The 22744-nt window shown below is 39.6% G+C and overlaps 1 protein-coding gene across 2 annotated transcripts; it reads right to left on the bottom strand.

Moving 5' to 3' along the window:
• Nucleotides 1–2060: 2060 nt before the first annotated feature.
• LOC135466014 (mucin-5AC-like) lies at nt 2061–21467 on the bottom strand. 2 transcript variants are annotated; one of them, XM_064743402.1, is made up of 6 exons: nt 21330–21467; nt 12212–12306; nt 5981–6057; nt 4551–4731; nt 2836–2897; nt 2061–2597 (listed from the first exon to the last, which is right to left on the bottom strand). In XM_064743402.1, exons 2-6 carry the CDS (start codon nt 12279–12281, stop codon nt 2424–2426), a joined length of 564 nt encoding a protein of 187 aa, XP_064599472.1. In that variant the 5' UTR covers nt 12282–12306; nt 21330–21467; the 3' UTR covers nt 2061–2423. The 2 variants fall into 2 exon arrangements, with proteins under 2 accessions (XP_064599472.1, XP_064599471.1); XM_064743401.1 differs by lacking the exon at nt 21330–21467 and adding an exon at nt 12978–13123.
• Between the last annotated feature and the right edge of the window lie 1277 nt (nt 21468–22744).

The raw sequence follows: 22744 nt of genomic DNA, 5'->3' as shown, positions 1-22744 counted from the left end.
GTTGAGGCACTAACAACCACGTATATACTGTCTGGTTCAGGCACTATCCAGCACGTAAATACTGCCTAGTAGAGGCACTATCCTGTGTGTACATACTGCCTAGTTCAGGCACTATCCAGCACGTACACACTGTCTGGTTGAGGCAGTATCCAGCACGAACATACTGCCTGGTTGAGGCACTATCCAGCATGTACATACTACCTGGTTGAGGCAATGACCAGCATGTACTTACTGCCTGGTTGAGGCACTATCCTGCAGGTACATACTGCCTGGTTGAGGCACTATCCAGCACGTAAATACTGCCTGGTTGAGGCACTATCCAGCATGTACATACTGCCTGGTTCAGGCAATGACCAGCATGTACATACTGCCTGGTTGAGGCACTATCCAGCACGTACATACTGCCTGGTTGAGGTACTAACCAGCACGTGCATACTGCCTGGTTGAGGTACTATCCTGCACGTACATACTGCCTAGTTCAGGCACTATCCAGCACGTGCACACTGTCTGGTTGAGGCAGTATCCAGCACGTACATACTGCCTGGTTGAGGCACTATCCAGCATGTACATACTGCCTGGTTGAGGCAATGACCAGCCTGTACATACTGCCTGGTTGAGGCACTATCCAGCACGTACATACTGCCTGGTTCAGGCAATGACCAGCACGTACATACTGCCTGGTTGAGGCACTATCCTGCACGTACATACTGCCTGGTTGAGGCACTATCCAGCACGTACACACTGCCTGGTTCAGGCACTAACCAGCATGTACATACTGCCTGATTGAGGCAATGACCAGCCTGTACATAATGCCTGGTTGAGCATTTGCATTTCATCGGCTATAGCATATCCTGGGCCTTTCTTCAGCAGAAACAATATATATATTGTTGGTTTGGGTTTTTGTACACCTGTTCGTTGAACTGCATTCATTTTAAAATTGTTCACAGCGATTAGTTAAAGCCTTTACAGGGAGATGTGTTTGGAGTTAAAGACATGCAGATAAAAGCTTAGTCGGTTGTCGCAGTATATATTCACATTTCGTGCAAGCTGCAAATATTTGCGAGAATAGTGGATAATTCTGATGATGAAGATGTCTTCAGCTTGGACGTCTCCCTAGATCTAGATCCATCACAGGCTTTAGAGATACTCCTTCCAGCAGATCCAAGATAAATGTCCTCGTCGATTGGATAGTCAGGGTATCTAAGCAAAGGTCACTGTCTCACTGGCGTATTTATAGAATGCATCACTCTCTCCACTATACTCTGTGCTACGAACCGAATGACCAGTGTCATTTTATCAATAGTGGACTCCGTATAAATTTATCACTGAGTAACATAGAGTTTCTGTCTTTTGCTGTTCTGGGCAGAGAAATCAAGTGCAGATACAAGAATGCCTGCTGGGTGGGATACATAACTTTCTGGCGATTGAGAGGTATTTATCTATTGATGATTGCTGTTTTACTCAGTACTGAAGAATATTTCACTGATACCACGACGGCCAGCATTATGATGGGAGGAAACTGGGCAAAGCCAAGGGAAAACTACAACCATCATTAGGTTGGGTTCAGGGGTAGTGATGTTTCCTGGTTAAGAAATATATCGCAACTGTTTCTTAAAAATGGCATTACGTCACGGATGTATTTCCTTCATGGCCATATATACTTTTCACTCTTTTGCCTGAACTTTTCTCCATTATGAACTACCTCCTTCATCTCGGCGCTTCCAGCCCACAACGTTTGCCCGAGTGGGTTTTTGGCGGAAAACCCACTCGGGCAAACGTTGTGGGCTGGAAGCGCCGAGATGAAGGAGGTAGTTCTTCTGAATATTTGACGTGTGTACCAGAGATAACCCCAAAAGATTCCCAATTAAGCTGCCTCAGTGTTTAATAACCTTTATGCTGGCTCTGGTTTGTTTCCTTTCCTATCACAGTGTTAGCCTTGGTGCACACACTTTTATAAAGAGAGTTAGATGTCAAGCAGCACCACCACATGAATGTTCCAAGATTCATAGAAAATACTGGTGCCGGAAATAAGCAAACTAAAAACCAAAAATGATACCGGTTGTTATGGTAATAATTTATTGATTATTCATCACATCGCAGAAAGCGTTTGAAGTCTGTACATATGATACTGTACTCCTCTATTCCAGTCAGTTAATGTTTGATACTCACAATATTTCTGCAAAAGCATCCCTCGTTTTTATTTGAGTTTAGCTTATCAGGCTCTGGTGACAAATAATTTACAAATGATGTCCCTCGCACAAAGATCGATAACCGATTAGACAAATGAGCTTAATATTAGCATATACATTTAAATGGTACATTTTCAACATGTAAATTTTACTTTGGAATGTCCAGTTAAGGATTACAACACTTAACACTTTAAGTATGGCGAATAACCAATAGTTCCCTATAATTAGTCGTTACTAACAGAAGAACCGGACTTCGTAATCCTGACAGCTATTATCTGGCTGGTTCTTTTTCTCACAGACCAGTCCATAACGAGGCCCCAGCTCCAAACGCTCGCTCACCAAACCGTAGTTGACGATATTTGCGTTCCAGAGGATGAATTTGCCGTTTTTCCAGTCATTGCCTTTCTCCTTGTAAAGTCAACATTGTCAAAATTATGATATAATGTCATATTTAAACATAGATGAAGCGTAGAAAAATTTTGTATGGGGTTTACATTTTTTTTCACCACAGTGACTATACTTATTAATGTAGGCTGCTTATCTGAACACAGGATTGGTTTGAACATGATTCAGTCTTCTAATTTTTGAATGTTATAAGATTTTGTGATCCGAAATTAGGTCGCATAACGCATATTCATTTACTCACCAAACTCTTCAATTCCCAGTCGCCACTACCCGAAGGTCGATCTCTATCAAACGTCTTCGACGCTGTGCACAGAAACAAGTGGAGAAAATGTTAAACATGTAAAAGTGAGAAGACGATACAAAGCTCAACGTTGGTACAAAACCACTTATAGTAGGATGAGAAATGGGGACTTCTCGACATACAGTTTCGTTTATAACATTATTTATCTATTTGTGTATGCATAATCCTCACCAAGTACCTAAATGAATGAATGATTAGTGCTTAACGCCACATCGGCAATATCTCAGCCACATCATAGCCAGAACAAGGTGAAAACATGAGGCGGTTCTGGATTTCGATGTGATAGTGAGAATGTCAAAAACGAAAGAAAAGTGTTAAAATCATATAAGAAAAACCAAAACAGTTAAATCTCCGAAATCACCATATCTTTAAAACGTTTACCTAGAAAAACTATATATGTATTCTTTTATTTATATATATATTAATAATAATTAAAATTTAAATCTTATGATATAGGAACCCTCTGTGCCAAATGTTTCAGTTTTTGAAAAACTATTAAGTTTGAAGCTAAACAGAGTCGGTTATAAATTACTGCCCTGGGGTACATCCATATCTTGCTCTTGAGAGTCCGAGATAGTGGACCACACCCGTGCATTAAACTGCCGATCAAACAAAAATTTATATACAAATATAGACCCTTGAGCCCCATATTTGAAAGGTCTTTTAAAGTCCCATTTTTCCATGTGGTATCGCAGGCCTTTTTAAGGTCGCAAAATATAGACCACACATGTTTATTATTAATAAAACCATCCCGAATGAAGGGTTCAAATCGGACAAGGTGATTTTGTTTGATCGATCTTGCCGAAAACCACACTGTATATTAGAAATTACCTTGTTGGTTTCAAGAAGCCAAACAAGCCTATCATTTATCATTTGTTCCACTGTCTTACAGACACAGCTGGTAAGAGTTATGGAACGGTCATTAGACGGATCAGTGTGATCCATTCCCGGTTTGGGCACCAGGATGATACACGCTTCCCTCCATGAAGGTGGAAAATTACCAGTTATCCAAACATCTTTAATCAAGTCCAAGATAATCCGAAGTGTTTCAGGCGGTAAATGGTTCAGAGACTTATACTGTACGTTATCAGGACCACACGGAGTATCACGTGCCTTTTTCAATGCAGTTTTAAGTTCATCGATATTAAAAAGACGATTATAATCTTTTAAGTTTTTAGAAAAAAGGGAAATTTAATTTTTTCCGTCTGGTTTTTAATATGAACATGGGGGTCATGTACTTGATAAATCTGTTGATTTTAAAACGTCACCCTGAAGACGAAAGCTAGATTCGAACCAGCGTCCTCATTGGTCAGGTAACATATTAATTTCATTAGAAGTCAACCCCTCGGCTAACCAGAACACGACCAAAGAGTAAATTTAAAAATAGTTTTATAGTTTTGATTACAGGATTACCCACATCTTAGACAAGATATGCGGTTTGCGTTCTGTTTGGATTCAGAACAAAACACAATTCTGGAAGATATCTGTTTTATCTTCGTACGACGTTTTCAGACTTCTAAATACAGATAGCATCACTCAAACTACCGTTACAAATAACACAAGCCTTACATGCAGAGTCAAGAAAAACACAAATTTGGCTCCACATATCTAATATGGCTCGAAAAACATCCATTAATGTATTTAGTGATACTTACTTCGGGGGGGTGTGCGGTAGTTGACGCGGTAGTTGAAACATCTGCCATCGTACTGGTCGGCATTTCTACACCCAAGTCCATAGTCAGGACCCACGCTGATTCGCTGGCTGGATGATAAAATTACAGTGTTATCTCCCTTTATCCTGGCTTCTATCCTGGTTGCAAGGCCATTGCACGGTTTCTAAAGAAGTGAAACATATTGTGAAATACAAAACAATGTGCGAAAACAGAATCTGTGTTTGGGGTGTCAATCCTGGCCCTGACCAATCAGATATAGCTTTCTTCTCCACTTCGACAGACTCGGCTGAATTTTAACACTAGGGTTTACATAATGACTCATGCTCTTGGTGTTTTACCCCGTATTGAAAAATATTTCACTTTTTCTACCTGTATCAGTGGCAGGGAAAACCACCGCTAGTTGCTAGGTACCCGGAAACTCTCTTGGGATTTGAACTCCTAGTGTTGAGTGAGACAGCCTGAAGAGGATATCCGTTTTACTGCAACAATTTTTTCCGCTATATGAAACTGGTGAGCTTCGAAAGTTTCACTGATGCTATATACAGTACAGCTCAGGCTAAAGGTCAAAACCAGACAGGAGATTAGCGCGATCGAAGAGGTCTGGTAAAGAGTTTGTAGGCTTTGCAGGGGGCTTGTAGACAGACGTCACCTGAATGAGTCGTTGATCCATCCACTGTGATCTTACACACGTGGCTGAGCACTGGGAGGCCTACGCGCTGCCGGTGGGAAGTTGACGACGGAAAATATGGTTCTTTCTTAGCATGATTTAAAAGATTTTTGAAAGACTAACATAATACATGAAGTGAAGTAAAATATCTGATGCGAGTGTTTTTGATCGCAAACGGACAGTCTTCTTTTAAGTAGTGATTTACGAGTAAGTGCATGCCAGATTTGTAATGGATCACTACGACTGCTAAAACTAAAGTCATTTGCCAGTGAAAAATTATCTGCCACTAGGTGATTTAGAAAACCAAGTTGACACTTTGACGCTAAAACTCCGTGCAACAACAACGCGGTATTACAATATGAATTGTAAGTACACAATTGGTAAAAAAAAATTATGCAGGACAAGTTAGATTTGGACTATATGACTGTGGAAAATATGTAGTTTCTATGACACCAGGTAGAAAAAGCACCCACATAGCAAACGCATGAAGGGGGGAAAAATGATTCGTTTTTCTCTACCGGAAAAAGTAATCGGGTAGTAATTTCCCATTTGCACCAATGCAATTTATTCGAATTTTTGGCTTATCAGAAACAGTGTACTACAAAAGGTCTTGATGCAATTCATTCCACTCGCAAATATTACCCAGGTTTCCACAGCCGCACCAGGGAAACCTTCCTCCCTCCAATATAACAGCCTTCACTTATTTAAGATAAATATACACGTACCCATTAACAGATTAGCTTACGTTATTGAAGTCGGCCACTGTCTCCCAGTCGCCGCTAGCTGACGGGTCGTCTCGATCTAGCCAGGATGTCCAACCAGCTGTGAAGTAAACAAATGCCGTGCCATTAAACATCTGATTTCCAGAGTAAAGCTCGTGTGCAGTGTTCTGTCAAAATGATTCTCTATATAGATGAAATGCTGTTCTAAATTATAAACATTATGCACAGAAATTTTCCAGTTAAGAAATTTCTTAACGTTCACGCCTGCAAGCAGAACAAAAAAGAGACAAGTGCCCACCGCGATTCTCATCGTTATTTTGCTGTACTTGAGCAGTCTGTTGATATCTGATCACTTCTATTGTCGCTGTTTGAACTTTCACTATGATCATCCCCATATTTATACAGTTTCCAACTCATCCTTGATGACGTACACAAACTTGTGCAATACTTGCAGAAAATAGTTCCGGACTTCTGACCTATAACAGTCGCTTACGGATCTCTCCAAAATCATCCACCTAATGATGGGCGTATTTACTCGGTTGAGTGAGTCTCTCGACATCCGATTCATGGAGGTGTTGATGTGCATTTTATTTTTATGAAAAGTGTATGGACGTTTTGTTGCACAAAGTATTGATTTTATACAATTTTGCCTGAAATATATCCAAACTTAAAGCCGCGAACTTTCACAGGCAGTGTCATACTGTTTATAATGCGGCCAGCATTATGGTGGGAGGAGTTCCCATAACAACGCGGAATGCAAACCACCAATCAACTAAATGATCAATGATGTTGTAAAGACGCAGGAAGTGTTTCGGGCGAGTGAATTAAATCAGTATCTGGGACTGTATTTTAACACAGTCAAAAGTGGTTTCCTCTCGCGCAGATTGTACAACAACAGGGATAGTTTCAATTTTGACATTGTAAATTATCCCTGCTTGGAGAGCAACATACCGAAGGGCCCTGCATATTGCGTGTAAATATCTAGCCTTGTAGCATGTGTTTGATCTTGTGGGTTGTGTGTCGATTTCATTCAACGTCACAAGTTATTACTGCGAGAACTAGTGTGTCAAGGTTATTCCATCAAACGCCTTCACTCAAAGTTTCTTCAGATTTACAATGAGTATAATTTTCTTGTCAGTAAATATGGAAAGAGCGTCCAGATTCTCTGGCGCTCGGCTTCATGATTGTTTCTAATTCCAGTTATCCCGGGGAATGTACATTCTGTCAATTTTTTATCTTCAGGAATAATGTTATATAGAGTAGACAAATCCAATAGGAGATGTCATACGGTAGGTGTACTTGGGCGTCTAGTTCGTCAGTAGGACGTCAGAAGTTTTTAAGAATCAACATCAGTTGACGTCCGAATTATTTGGAATTGCACAACAATACCTTTTCCACAATTACTGTACGTGTTGCAATGTCTTTATTAAGAGGGAAGATACAAGTTCATTGGGACAGCTTCTTGACTTTGCAATCATCCGAGCAATGTATGGGGATTTATGCAGTTTTGGAATCAAGAAAGGTTTTGGGATGTCGGTGTAACGGAGAGTAGAGGTAAACCCCTTTCATTGAAAAAGTGCAGACGTTTTTTAACTGTTTCTTTCCAGAGTATAGGTCGTTACAGATATATAGATGTGGCAATATTTAGTTGCTCTACAAGAATTTGAAAGTAATAATTCTTCCAATTACATAAGCTGGCTTCCTCTCTGGCCGTACGTGAGAAGGTCTGACAACAACCTGCGGATGGTCGTGGGTTTCTGCCGGGCTCTGCCGAGCTCTCTACATAATGCTGGCCGCTGTCATATAAGTGAAATATTCTTGAGTACGGCGTAAAGTACCAATCAAATAAATAAATAAAGAAATCCAAATACATAACTCTTAGGGGCTTTGTCCGCAGGAAGAATAGTGTACTTTCTCTGAAGATCATCAAGTACCTTTGCGGGGTAGGGTCCAACATAACTCGCTTCGCTGCCATGTTGTCGTCGCTGCTCTTCATTTACTCTCTGTGCAAGTGTGTAAATATTTTATGTTATTAGTATTGACGTGGTGGATTGCATATGCAAAACCTTGTTTTTTAGTAGCTCAAGTGAAGGTTCTACCTTCTGCCGTTTTGACCATTTTTTGCGAAATATTCAAGCTCCAAAAGGACAATTTTCTTCTTGGCTGACATCATTAAATATCTCGTTTTTTTCGGACCCCTCACAAGCAGATCATCATTATTTACAATATTAAGAGTACCAGTTATGACGTGTTAACATGGGTGGTAAGTAAATTCTGACAGTTCACAGTCGCGGCTGTATCTACCTATGTTTATGCATGTATCTATGTTTATTAAATTTAGACCGATATAAACAAGTTTTAATTAATATATAAAGTCTGTTTTTAGCAGTTTGAACTGTTCTGGTTGATTGCTCGGGCGCCAGAGAATGATATCTTGTAAGAATCCATCTTTCAAAAACCTATATGAGTTCTAAGAAGTATCTGTCAGGTTATTGTCAAGTTAGTTATTTGTATTGTCAAGCTATTTGTATTGTCAAGATATTCGTATTGTCAAGATATTTGCATTGTCAACATATTTGTATTGTCAACATATTTGTATTGTCAACATTTATAAAAGTAACTAGAAGGTTACTCTTTCCTTTTTGGGAAAATGTTTTGTACTTTCCTGAAAAATGTGTTGCCTGCAAAAGTGGGCAGAATATGTGCTTGTGCGAAGGCCGGAAGGCTACCATCGAAAACACGAGACCACCATGAAATCAAGATGAAGAAAAACTGTGCGGAGATATAAGACAAGACCATAATGATTGTTGATACTGTGTCTACAAGGTAGTTTCAAGGTCAGTAACTGGATGACAGTAAGATGGGAACTTTGAATCTATGTGTCGAAATTCTTGTAACATCAGCCTACCGAGTGTCACCTGGTCCATTTCCTTCATACAGGCCGTGTTTTTTCCGTCACTCCATCCCCTTATGCCGGCTGCACCCTAGATTAACCTTAATTATACTTATATAATCTTGCACTCTATTTAGACTTAATTATGTTGATTGTAGAAATTGTGGACGTTATTGCTGGACTTATATAATTGTGTCTCTGTAAGACATGCTAGTTCCTGTTTACGGTGACGTTTTCACTCAAGATCAGTCAAGCATGAAACAACGTACACAAAAATCCTCTCCCCTCGTTCGATTTCCACACATTTCATGCATCATTCCTGGACTCCAATAAATCCAGGAGTTGTTATCCATAAGTACTGCCTCTGTCGAAACGCTTTGTGTTAATTGTGCGCACGTATCCTATGCGTATCGTAACTGGGGTTAATTGATGAGAGGTCTTTTTGTACGGATGACATGTGACATTTCCCAGTTATAACACTGTCGTCGAAACTCTGGAGAACATTTGCTTCGGCTTGAGTACTAGCAGTACTTCTAACGAGACTTCTAAAGAGAAACACTGGCGGATCGGGGTAATAGAAGACTTTAGATAGACCAAATCACCATGTAGCAGAAGTGTCCAGGTTCATATACTTCATATAGGTCTTGACTTTTTCCGTCAGTCAATACCCTGATGCCGACTGCACCTCAGTTTAATGTTGACTATACTTACATAAACTCGCACACTTTTTAATTTCAGAAAATTTTACTGCCCTTTTTACAGACTATATATTTACATTTAATTCTGTTGATTGCAGAAAATGTTTGAAGACGTCATTGTGTGATTTTAAATAATAACCACGTAGCAAAATCTTATCGTCAGTACCAAACGCTATAGTGATTAAAATTTTTATGTTCTATTTCGAGCATTTTCTTTTACTTTTGATATATATATATATATATATATATATATATATATATATATATATATATATATATATATATGCGTGCAGATTGCACGCACTGCTTTTATTTATTTATTTCATTGGCGTTTTACCCAGTACTTAAGTATATTTCACTTATACGACGGCGGTCAGCATTATGGTGGGAGGAAAACCCACGATCATCCGCAGGCTGCTGGAGGACCTTCCTACTTACTGCCGGAGAGGAAACCAGCATGAGCTGGACTCGAACTCACAGCAACGCATTGGTGATAGGCCTCTGGCTCATTACGCTGCGCTAACGGGCTGACCAAATGAGCCACGGAGGCCCCACCTGCTGCACTGTAAGAAACGTGTAAATTTTGTTCAGCAATTTCCAGGAAATTTACTCTTCAGGTAATTTCGATTTTTTCATTTTATTTCATTTTGTGTAAAAGTCAGTGCATTATACGCATATTTTTCATTCAGTAAATTTACTACATTATTATATTTCCACAACGGCGTCCTCTCTTGTTTTAGATAGGGTAATGAGTGCCTTGTGTCTTCTAGAGTTACGTGTTTGTGTACAAATGTTTTGTATCATAAACAGGAAATGTAGTTTCATTGAGTTTTTGACTGAGAACTTCACAGAATGTGGTAATGCATTTATTTATTGTAATTCTTTTAATTCTTTGACATGGTTAAGCATATTCCTTTAATGACTGGGGTAGTGCTGTGATTTGAATGACATATAGCGCATTTGTAACATAATGTTGAGTAACGTGTTTTTAGTTGTTCCCACTGCATTAATATTTTACTGGATTAACCGAATTTGATGACGTCTATACGTATTTTGTTGCTTTCATTTGTATGCTAGAAAATTTGAATGGTTGTTTTAGTGGACGATCTTCATGTTACATACCTTCACAAGATTTGCTAGATTATGGCGGTATTTTTTGTGTGTGTTATTTAATGTAATATCATGGAGAAATTTCATTGTTTATTTACGTACACAGTTGTCTTGGTCTAATTGACTATTATTTGATTTAACTACTTATTATGTAGTACAGGTGCGTGCGATATGCATTTGATTTAATTCCGTGTCGCTGTTTTGATATATTTCTGAATTTTACAAAACTGATTAACGATCTCTCAGTCACGTTGCACACTGAATAAACTGTTTTATATATAATAAAATAAACTGAAATAAACAAGCCAGTTGTTTCTCATCTTTACTCTCCGATAGTGATACCCTTTCAAATTCAACACAAAACATACAATTAGACTAACACTATGTTATGCCGAATATGACACAGTATTATTTTATAATAGAATACAATATAACATCTTTCAGTCAACATACTTTTTGTTAAACTTAACAGATTGATATTTTTCTGTGTATATGCCGAGTACATGTAGGCCATTAGAGTGCGTGAGTGCTTGGGGTTTAACGTCGTACTAAACAATTTTTCAGTCAACCAGTCGTTGCCACTATCCCCTTCATGCTGAACGCTAAGCAAGGAAGCTACAATTTCCTCTTTTAAGGTTTTAGGTGTGACCCGACCCAGTGTAGGTCACTATGGTAGCAAGGCATCTTTGGCCGGACATCGGAAGTATATAATGCGATTCTATCCATCAGTTGCTCGTTATAATATTATGTCGTTTTGGAAACCAATTACTCGCTCGCGCATATGCATAACACTCCTTATAAATTGTGCACAAACTACGATGTTTACCCAAATAAGTGATACTTAATTGCTACACATTATGCAAAATATGTTCTTGTATGTGCCAACATATGAAAAAATTAGCATACCACTGCCTTAATACTTGAAAAACAATATGTTAAAGATTTATTGTCTAAAAATCCTTGATTATAAAAAACAACGGACATGTAAACACTTGTTGTGTTTTCCTGGCATTATGAGTAATACTTTAGTGCATTTTTTTCTCTAATGAGCTGTAACAAATAAATGTAATAACCCTCAACAAAAATCACAACGTTTTTATTTGTGTGGCATATGATTATGTAATACAAAATTCTCAAATTAATGGAACAGAAGTACATGTATCCCCGACATATAAGTAACTGGACGATTCTTGTTGTTGGCACTGGTACTTATACCGCACCGTCAATTAATTTGTATACATGTACTGCAGATTAACTGTTTTCATATTAAAATGCCAGTTGAAAACTTTGTGGAACAAAGAATATTTCAATGTGCGCGCGCCGTATTGCAATGGAGTTATCACCTGACTGTGGTTCATTTCAGGAATACAAATACAGACTACAGTTTAAGATTGATTTAGAAACCTTCAGCTAAAATGACCATAGTCCTTGTCTTGTTTGGATTGGAAAATGTACAATGTACACATAAACTAAAAATGGGGTGACACCCTCCTCTTTTAACACCATATGGTTTTCCAGACACTCTGCTCACTGTGAAAACAAAAGTGTCTTACCTGTTACTACAGACAGACTGACAGACAGACAGATGGCCAAGATCAACAGTCGTTCCTTCGGGCATCCCATTGTGTATGACTACAGTTGTCCTGTCCTGAAAAATATACAGTATAATTTTATTGATTACAGATATTCCACAACTCGCATCACCCCGTAAGCCAAAACTTGAGGCCTTCACTACAAAAAATGTGAGAATGAAAGAATTTAGATTTTCGTCGCTTTACGCCAAAGTTTTTAGAGTGATCTCACATTTGAATGTGTAGATCAGTAAACAATAGCAAAGCATTATACAACATGTTTTATATGACGTTTACCTGTTTGCATACTGCATAATATGTGCACATGTAATAGATGTGCAACGAAAACAAAAGCATAATCTACAATTTGGAAGCATTGAACGTCGAAAAGAAATCTCTCACCAAAACGCTTTTTAGGAAGTTAGAAGATGTTTGTAAAAATGGTTAAAGACCTTCTCATTTATATGCACTCATTTTCATTAAAAAGCGACACCAGACGAACTATAATCCACTAAGTGCCCTCTGTAATACATTGTACTCTTGATTTCGTTGTTTTTCTTTAAAAACTTTTCTAATTTGTCGAATAATTTAAGACTCGCCCTTAATTTCACAACTGCAGTTACACCATCCTTCTTACACCAGTAAACTAGCTTCACCCAGACACCTTCCGTGGCGAAGATATTTTACTACAATTTATGCTGTATATAAGAAGCACTAATCTGCCATTCAATCGATACAAACTGTTTACCTTATAGCAATTCACCCAAAGTTTTCTTCAGTAGGGCCTGGATACACCTGTGTTACCTGACTGAACGCGACAAGAGACGAGCCACACACAAACTGGATCCAGGCACCCCGAGTCACAAGGTATTATAGAAGGCTCGGGAGGTTACTTTCTAGAAGTAACCTATCGCGTCCCTGGATTTTCAAGTCTGCTTTATTATTTAAATGTTCGCTCGTAAATACCCTGATATCAGGCTTCTTATAATTTCAATTGCTTTATGGCTCTGTTGTGGTAGCGGATGGCAGCCGTCTAGACTGCGACCTTATAGCGACATCACAGATCACGTGGTACCGCTCCCTCTGCACCTTCACTGCTCAGTGACACCGATTAATCATAAATTTTCTGAACGAAGTATTTTTGGGGCTGTAAGTCTATGCAGTTGATGCAATCGACATGCCCGAAATGCGAAGAGGGACAAAGTTCAGTGTCGCTGTATATTAGCAATCAGTAATACTAATCAGTTACCTTTTAATGTGTGCTATGGCTTCAAGAGAATTTCAGAATGAAAGTTTAACGTGAAATTAAACTGATTTGTTATTATTGCAACAGGGTTTTCTTGACACCAGTCAGTTAACTTACCACTTGATGGTCACCAGCATGAATTTTTTTTATTGTTTTATTCCCTTTTTTTACGGTAAACAAAAGATTTGTAACATACTTCTTTCGTATATCTTCGGAAGCATCGGATAGACAGCAGCCATTGGTGTTAGCAGTGGTTTTGCAATCTGCATTTATAGACATGTATACATAGCAAATAACAAGAGCATCAACTCAAAGAATGTTTAAATTATGTCTTGTTTATGTTTTGAATATTAAAATTATGTGGTTTTCAAATAAAACACCGAGTTCCGATATGAACTCAACGTTTCGTTGCAGTACCCTCATAAGGTAGACACTCAGCTAACAAGTGGTAATGTCGGCTGTAATATTGCAGGCACCTTCATGAACCACTTTATATATGCTGTTGATATGTTTCTGTTTTTTTTTTGTCTTTCGTGGTGGAATACTTTGGCGTTGCAGCAGTTCATGCAGCCGTGGTTAACTCCTTTTGAACAACTTGGTAAGAATAAAACTTACTGACAAATATAATATCGCTATGTGCCTACAGAACAACCAGTGCTAAAGTTACATTGCACCCATTGCTTTCTGAAACATCGAAAAACACAACAAAACCAGAGACTGGGTTCATGGTTGATTATTATTATGGGGGCAAAACACTGTAAAGTTAAGTGTACAATGTGGAGCTCATTACACAAGTGTTACACAGGTACATGTGGCTCCATCGCATTAACATGTGTCATGGCGACCTACAGATAATATAATGATCGGAGTATAAACCATAACACGTGAGTTCATAGCTCACACAATCCCCGGCTTATCTCTCGCGGAATCTCTCACACCTATTTAAGAGTGTTTATTTGAGGATCATGGTGGGGTGGGATAGAGTTGTGCACTTGCAGCGGACAGTAGGCATGTTTCTTGACTTATATGTTTGGATACACTAGAAACTTAACGAAGATTTTATAAATGGGGTGGGATCATCTCCATGATCTTCTATTTCTTTTTTAAAATATGGGTTTCATATGACAAGATAACATGTAACATATTCATCTAAGTGTATGACCATATCACATGTTGTTCGCTTTCCAAGAGGTGGACATAGCCAAGTTACGAGAGTATGGTTTAGGAAGAATCTCTTTACTTTAGTTATTAGCGGATATTCTTTTTGGCTCATTCAAAAGTGGACATAGCCTAGTTACCTGAATAATGCATGGGATGACTATAAGTGGGTATTTTTTTGGCTCTCCCGAAGTGAGATATAGCCGAGTTAAGAGGATATGGCCTAGGAGGAACCCCTTTACCCCATTTATAAGTGGGTATATTTTGGGTGTCCAAAAGGGGACATAGCCGGGTTCCCGGGATATGGCCTGAAATGAATTTCTTTACCACAGCCATAAGTGGATATTTTTTGGCTGTCCCAAAGGGGGACATACCCGAGTGACCAGGATATGGCCTGGGATGAATTTTTTTACCACAGTCAGAAGTGGGTATTCTTTGGCTGTCCCAAAGGGCCACATACCCGAGTGACCAGGACATGGCCTGGGATGATATCTGTGTGTGTGTGTGTGTAGGGGGGGGGGGGGGGGCTGTCCCAAAGGTGAACAAAGTCGAGGTACCGGGACATGCACTAGCAGGAACCTCTTTACCCCAGTTATAATTGGGTATTTTTTGACTGTCTCAAAGTATATGGCCTGGGAGACATCTCTTTGCCAGTTCGTAAGTGAATAATTTTTGGCTGTACCAAATGTGGATATAGCCGATTTGCCTGGATATGGCCAGAGATGAATCTCCCTATCCTGTCATAAGCTGATATTTTTTGTCTCTCCCAAAGGGGGACATAGCCCAGATACCGGGATATGGCCAGGGATAAATCTCTTCACCGCCATTATAAGTGATTATTTTTGGACTGTCCAAAAGGTGGACATAGCCGAGTTACCAAGATATAGCCTGGGACGAATCTCTTTACCCAGTCGCAAGTGGGTATTTTGGGGTGTCCAAAAGGGGGACTTAGCCGAGTTACCTGGATATGCCCCAAGATGAATCTCTCTCCCCAGGCTTAAGTGGGTATTTTTGGGCTCTCCCAAAGGGGGGACATAGACGAGTTTCGAGGCTATGGCCTGGGATAAATCTCTTTACCCAGTCATATATGGGGGGGGGGGGAGGGTGTTTGTCTGTCCCAAAGGTGGCCATGGGAACCTTTTATCCCAATTATAAGTGGGTATTTCTTGGTTGTCTCAAAGTATATGGCCTGGGAGACATCTCTTTACCCATTCGTAAGTGAGTAATTTTTGGCTGTACCAAACGTGGATATAGCCGAGTTACCAGGATATGATTTATTTATTTATTTGATTTGTGTTTTGCGCTGAACTCAAGACTATTTCACTTGTACGACGGCGGCCAGCATTATGGTGGGAGGAATCCGGGCAGGGCCCGGGGTAAACCCACGACCATCTGCACGTTTCTGACAGACTTTCCCAACTACGGTTGGAGAGAAAGCCAGCATGAGCTGAACTTGAACTCACAGCGACTACATGGGTGAGAGTCTCCTGGGCCATTACGCTGTGCTAGCCCACTAACCATGTGAGAAACGATGGCCCTCTACCAGGATATGGCCTGGGCTGAATCTCTTTGCCCTGTCATAAGTGGGTAATTTTGGCTGTCCCAAGGTGGACAAAGGCGAATGACCAAGATGTGGCTAAGAAGGAACCACTTCACCCCGGTTATAAATGGGTATTTTTTAGCTGTCTAAGAGGTGCACACAGCCGAGTTACCAAGTAACGACCTGGGAAAAATCTCTTTACCCCAGTTATAAGTGGGTATTTTTGGCTCTCGGAAGGGCGCATATAGCCGCGTTGCAAGGATATTGCCTAAGATGAATCTCTTTACCCAGTCATGTGGGTATTTTGTGGTTCTCTTAAAGGGGGATATAGCCCAGTTACCTGGATATCACTTAAGATGAATCTTTCTACCCAGTCATAAGTTAATATTTTTAGCTCTCCTAAAGGTGGACATAGCCAAGTTTCCAGGTTATGGTCCGGGAGGAACCTCTTTACCCCAGTTATAAGTGGGTATTTTTTGGCTAAGATGAATGCCTTTACCCAGCCTGAAGTTACAAGAGGTAAAAACCTAGATAAAATCCTAAGTAAATCCTAATTACTACTATGGCATATTCTATCTTATATATCTCTGATGTGAAGTCCTGATGAGGGTAAACGCGAGCATTATACGGCAAGCATACCCGAAACACTGTAAACATAGCCATGTATAGACTGAACCAATGTTACGACAATGTCAGGCCAACTATTCACTCATATAAAGAGCTGTCTCTGTTAGTCATGTACTGTTTACACAGCTTGCTGTAAATGGTGTTGAGAGTGTCGAGTCTGAGTCTACCAGAGTTAAACTTTTGAAGTTGTGTGCGTGTCTTGAGAATTCGGTAAACATTTCAGTGTGACCTCACATTAGGGTATATCAGTTCAGGCGTCATAGCCAGTCATCAGTTGAATTTACTCCTTGGTCATCAATTTAGAGTGATGTCACCTATCGTCGGACGTTAAAGATTTCTCAAGCAATTTTTTTAGACTGGCGAAGAACCACTTAGAATCTGTGTGTATCTATCTGTAACACATTGTTCGATTAAAATACATTTTCTCTGGAATAAACAAAATAATAGATACCTTTTTAAATAGGATAGAAGGAGACAGAATTGCTAAATGGCTGACAGTGGACATAGGGTTTCCCGGTTTAATTCCCCTAGCCTTCATCACTCTTTAACAAATCTTCCATATCTAACATTTATCTCAAGTCCAGTAGAGTCAATCAGAAAAAAAACTCTGTAATCCCACGTCGTTCCCTGGTGTTAGAATCGGGAGTTATTGACATCACCTGATAGCCTGTTAATTAAGTGCCTGTAGGTGTAATATAAATGGAGAAATGGGCCAGACTGCTATTCAGACTACTATTCACAGAAGCTCCCCCTGGTGTCATAATCGGAAATTTCATGCATCATGTTATATCTCGCATTAGGTGTTATTATTGTACCAAGTATGATGTCTGTAGGTGCAGTATTTATGGAGATATGGGCCAGACTGCTTTTCACAGAAGCGCCACCTGGTGTCAGAATGAGGAATCATTGGCATGACGTGATAGCCCGCATTAAGTATCATTACTGCACCAAGTATGATGTCTGTAGTATTAATGGAGATATAGGTGAATATATAGTTATAGAAATAAGGACTTTTGAATAACTTGGTAAGAATAAATCTTACTGACAAAATGCGTGGTTTTTATGTCTCTCACACCTTTTTGAAAGTGTTTAATTGGGGATCGAATTGAGATCTCCACATGCGGCGGATTGTAAACATGTTTATTGACTTATATGTTTCGATACAGTAAGACTAAAAAAAATTTATTAAAGGGTTGGGATCACGACCATGATCTTCAATATTGTTAAAAAATATGGGTTTTATGGGACAGGATAATATGTAAAATATTCATCCAAGTGTATGACCATATCACATGTTTTTGGCTGTCCCAACGGTGGACACAGCCGGGTTACCAGGGTGTGGTTTAGGATAAATAGCCGGGTTACCAGGGTGTGGTTTAGGATAAATAGCCGAGTTACCAGGGTGTGGTTTAGGATAAATAGCCGGGTTACCAGGGTGTGGTTTAGGATAAATAGCCGGGTTACCAGGGTGTGGTTTAGGATAAATCTCTTTACTCTAGTTAAAAGTGGACGTTCTTTTTGGCTGTCCCAAAGGTGAAAATAGCCGAGTTACAAAGATATGGCCTGGGAGGAACCTCTTTACCACAGTTATAACTGGGCATTTTTTGGCTGTCCCAAGGGGAGGTATAGCCGAGTTAACAGGATATGGCCTGAGAGGAATATCTTTACCCCGGTCATACGCGGGTATTTTTAGGTTGCCCCAAAGGGGGACATAACCGGGTTACCGGGATATGTCTTAAAATGAATCTTTTTACCCAGTCAAAAGTGGGCATTTATTGGCTGTCTTAAAGGTGGACATAGCCTAGATAAGAGGATATGGCCTGGGATGGACGTCTTTACTCTAGTTATAAGTGGGCATTCTTTTTGTCTGCCTCAAAGGTGGACATAACCGAGTTACCAACGTATGGCCTGGGCGGAACCTCTTTACCCCTCTCATAAGTGGGTATTTTGGGCTGACCCAAATGTGAACATAGCCGTGTTACCAAGATATGGCCTAAGAAGAACCTCTTTACCCCAGTCATAAGTGGGTATTTTTTGGCCCTCCCAAGGGAGGACATAGTTGAGTTAGGGGCATATGACGTGAGAGGAATCTCTTTACCCTAGTCATACAAGTGGGTATTTTTTTGTTGCCCCAAAGATCATCTCTTTACCCCAATTATAAATGAGTATTACTTGGCTGTCCCAAAGGAGGACATAGTCGAGTTAAGAAGATATGGTCTGGGAGGAACCTCTTTACCATTTATACCCTGATGTAATAATGAGAGGAATAAAAGATGCGGTTAATCTCCGTCTCCTTTTGAAGGTTAGTTTTGTAATATGTTTTTATTAATGAACACAGTTACTCTTTGACATTGAAAATGCCTCGAGAAAAATTTAATAAAGTACATTGTCTGGATAAAGAAATAAACTTGCCCAACACCTTGACGGAATAACACATTCTCTTATTAAATGTGGGCTAAGCGTGCAAGTATTATTTAAAAAAGCTTGTCTTTATTTAGTGTTATAATACCTTTCAAATGAGATTTCTGTGTACCTCTAATTTTCAAGTCCAGGCACATATGGTAATTTAATCATGTCTTCTTGTGATCATTCCTGCCTTTAGTAATGGATTTTACCTGATATATTGCCCGTATGTTCAGGAAGTACATAACAATGATATATTTGAGACATCTATAGGGAAGAAAAACATTATAGTTCACTGCCCAAAGAGGCTCACGTGCGGTACAGATATATTATCGAATCCTCCAGACGACGTCAAATGTGTCAGCTAAGTAGGCTATCTCCCTTCGTTGGAGTCCAACAATGGCCATATCGCTGAAGCGATTCACCTATGTATCGATCTTCTGCACTGAACTGATGAGTCTTTGCAGGATGAATTCGTTACATGGTTACTCAGTGATAGGATATGCAAATATATAATGTCAATAATCCTCATACTGGCGTTAGGATTATTACTGACATATATTTCCCTATCCTATCCTATCCTATTGAATAACCATGTAACCAATAGTGTCCCACATAAAACATTTAGAGGCATATACCTGCCTTTTATATCTTGGGTTACACGACTGTGTAACAGTCTTGCCGTTTGTCATGATTTCTGGTGCTTTGTGCTGTTGTTACGTGGATGGTATATATTTCTCTTCAGTCCGTTTACGGTCCAGTACACAGTAATGACAATGTCTCAGATCTATTGCACAGTCCCTCGCTTAGCTTTTATAAATATCTGTATACTCTTCCATTAGCTGAACCGGGTCACGATTTTGTTTTCCAAAGGGCTATCTTCAACATTGTCAAAACTGTTTGATATAATACAAGTTTCCTTTAATCCTAATTTCATTTTTACCTTATATCGCCGAGTTAATCTTGAATAATGAACACCATGACATCAACATTAACCACAATTTAACTCACACATTGAAAGCAGCCGAACTTCCCTACCTGTCATTTTCCAATCGAGTCCACTGCACTCGGCATCGTTTAGAAAAAGATACACTCGTAGAACGCGAGGCATTGAGCCAAGGATATTTACACAATTAAAATGGTTATAGACAGAGAGAACACATGTACATTAATAACAGACACAGAACACAGTAACGGTCATTCAACATGGCGGCTGATGAAGTTCGTGTGATGACCGACACGATGCGCTTGTGACCTTTGCCCTTTTTTTTTTTTTTTTCTTTTTTTTTTCACGAACGACAAGGATGTAAATATGGCAAATAAGCTGCTTGGATGGTGGATTCATTAGGGGTGGGGTGGGTATAGAGGTCAATATGGCAAGTGAGCTGGATGGATGGTGGATTCATTACATAGGTGGACTAGGTGGATAGGTCAATATGGCGAGTGAGCTGGATGGATGGTGAATTCATTATGGAGGTGGAGAGATCAGCATGTCGAGTAAGCAGGATGGATGGTGGATTCATTATGGCGGTGGAGTAGGTGAAGAGGTCGGTATGCCCAGTGAGCTGGATGGACGGTGAATTCATTATGGAGGTGGAGAGATCAGCATGTCGAGTAAGCAGGATGGATGGTGGATTCATTATGGAGGTGGAGTAGGTGAAGAGGTCAGTATGCCCAGTGAGCTGGATGGACGGTGAATTCATTATGCAGTGAAGAGGTCAGTATGCCCAGTGAGCTGGACGGACGGTGAATTCATTATGGAGGTGGAGAGATCAGCATGTCGAGTGAGCAGGATGGATAGTGGATTTATTATGGGGGTGGGTAGGTGGAGAGGGAACGAATGGACATGCCAAGTACCTGCCCATAATTATAATAAAGTGCAATCTCTTCTATTTTCAATTACCTAAGCCTTTTAAATGGTCATCTTGTGTTTTTCCCAAGTAAAAAAGTCCATGTGAAAACTGAATGATCGTTATAAATTGCACCATCCTGGATATTTGATGTGTGAAATCTGAACGTAAACACAGCTTATCCAATACAAGTGGCGTTGTTCTGCCCTCTATTACTGTAATTTCCGCTCATAGCGTAACATGATCCAAGTTTATTTTCATGAATTTCTAGCTTACCTGTTTTGGTTTAAGGACATGAAAGCTCCAACCACCGCGTCTGTGTAGCAAATCTGACTAAACATGGCCACAAAATGGCACAAACGTGGCGATGCTTTCATTTCACTCCAGACTCTCAGTGCAGTGGTCACAAACGTATCGATCGAAACTGGATTTCAGCTCAAGGGACAAAACTCTGCTTAGACGTTAGCAGCTTAGTGGCCATCGGTTGTCTCCCCCGTCAACTCATTGTTAAGCGGCAAGAAACTGATGTTTGTTGTTGCTTAACATTTGAAACTCACTTCCTTTCAGGATGAAAGATTTACTTTTGCTATTTATATGAGAAAGGTATCTTTATCTGAATGCTAGCCAATGTAGGCCTACGGTGACTTAGTGTTAGCAAACCACGACATCCCGAATATAGGAACACAGGCTTGCAGTACTGATTTAGTTATTACTTATATCAGAACATATTCAGAACATATTCTTAACTAAAAAGGGTTAAAATATTTATAACGCTTCCTCTTTAAAATTGAATAATAAATTATATAGTTCTCAATTAAACAAAAGAAACTTTATTTGGTTAAAAGCAAGAGATCACCTAAAACAATATTATATGCGGAGAAAATTAGTAGTCTTTCGCCATACATATCCATATATCACTATGATCTTCTAAATTGTTTCGATCTGTTTTCAATAATTTCATCAGTTATTTGAAATAGTGGTTGCAGTTGTGTTTCATCATCCAAGTATAATCTACCCAATTAAAAAATAACCGTGTGAACATACAGACATCTATATTTTGTGGGAGTCGTATTTTATACGTCTATAGCACTGGCGTAACGGAATCGCTCTCTGTGCAAGAGACAACCAGTACATTCAATAAAATACATTGTTCCTAGAATCCACAGATTTCGGACTATGTGACACTGCACCCGTAAATCCAGAGTTGTAATAGTCTTTTCTGTCAGTTTCCTTGGCCTGCTGTGAGCGAGCCACGCGCTGTTTAGACTCCGCATATCTATCAAGAAACACGTGCCTCCAACTTGTACGTAAACTCCTTCGTATCTTCTTCCCCACCGAGTTCTTTGTGCACTCAAATATAACTGAAACATAAAGAATTTTATTCATTTATTTCATTGGTGTTTTATGCCGTACTCAATAATATTTCACTTATACCACCACGGCTAGCGTTAAGGTGGAAACCGAACAGAGCCCGAGGGAAACCCAAGACAATTCGCAAGTTGCTGCAAGACCGAAACATAAAGTAAGAGACAGTTACCAATACACCACTACAAATTAGTCACCTGATACCGATACATTAAAGTGAACGCTTATGAGAAATTCTTAAGGCTATAGTCAGTTATTTATTACCTTTAAAATATGCCCAGAGAATCTTCGTTCGTGGGAAATGTACTGTAGGGGGAACTTTGTAT

The sequence above is a fragment of the Liolophura sinensis genome, chromosome 5, assembly GCF_032854445.1.
Source record: "Liolophura sinensis isolate JHLJ2023 chromosome 5, CUHK_Ljap_v2, whole genome shotgun sequence".
In the NCBI taxonomy this organism is placed as follows: Eukaryota; Metazoa; Mollusca; class Polyplacophora; order Chitonida; family Chitonidae; genus Liolophura; species Liolophura sinensis.
Note: the sequence above shows the minus strand (reverse complement) of the source record. Positions and strands in the feature narration are given on the sequence as shown.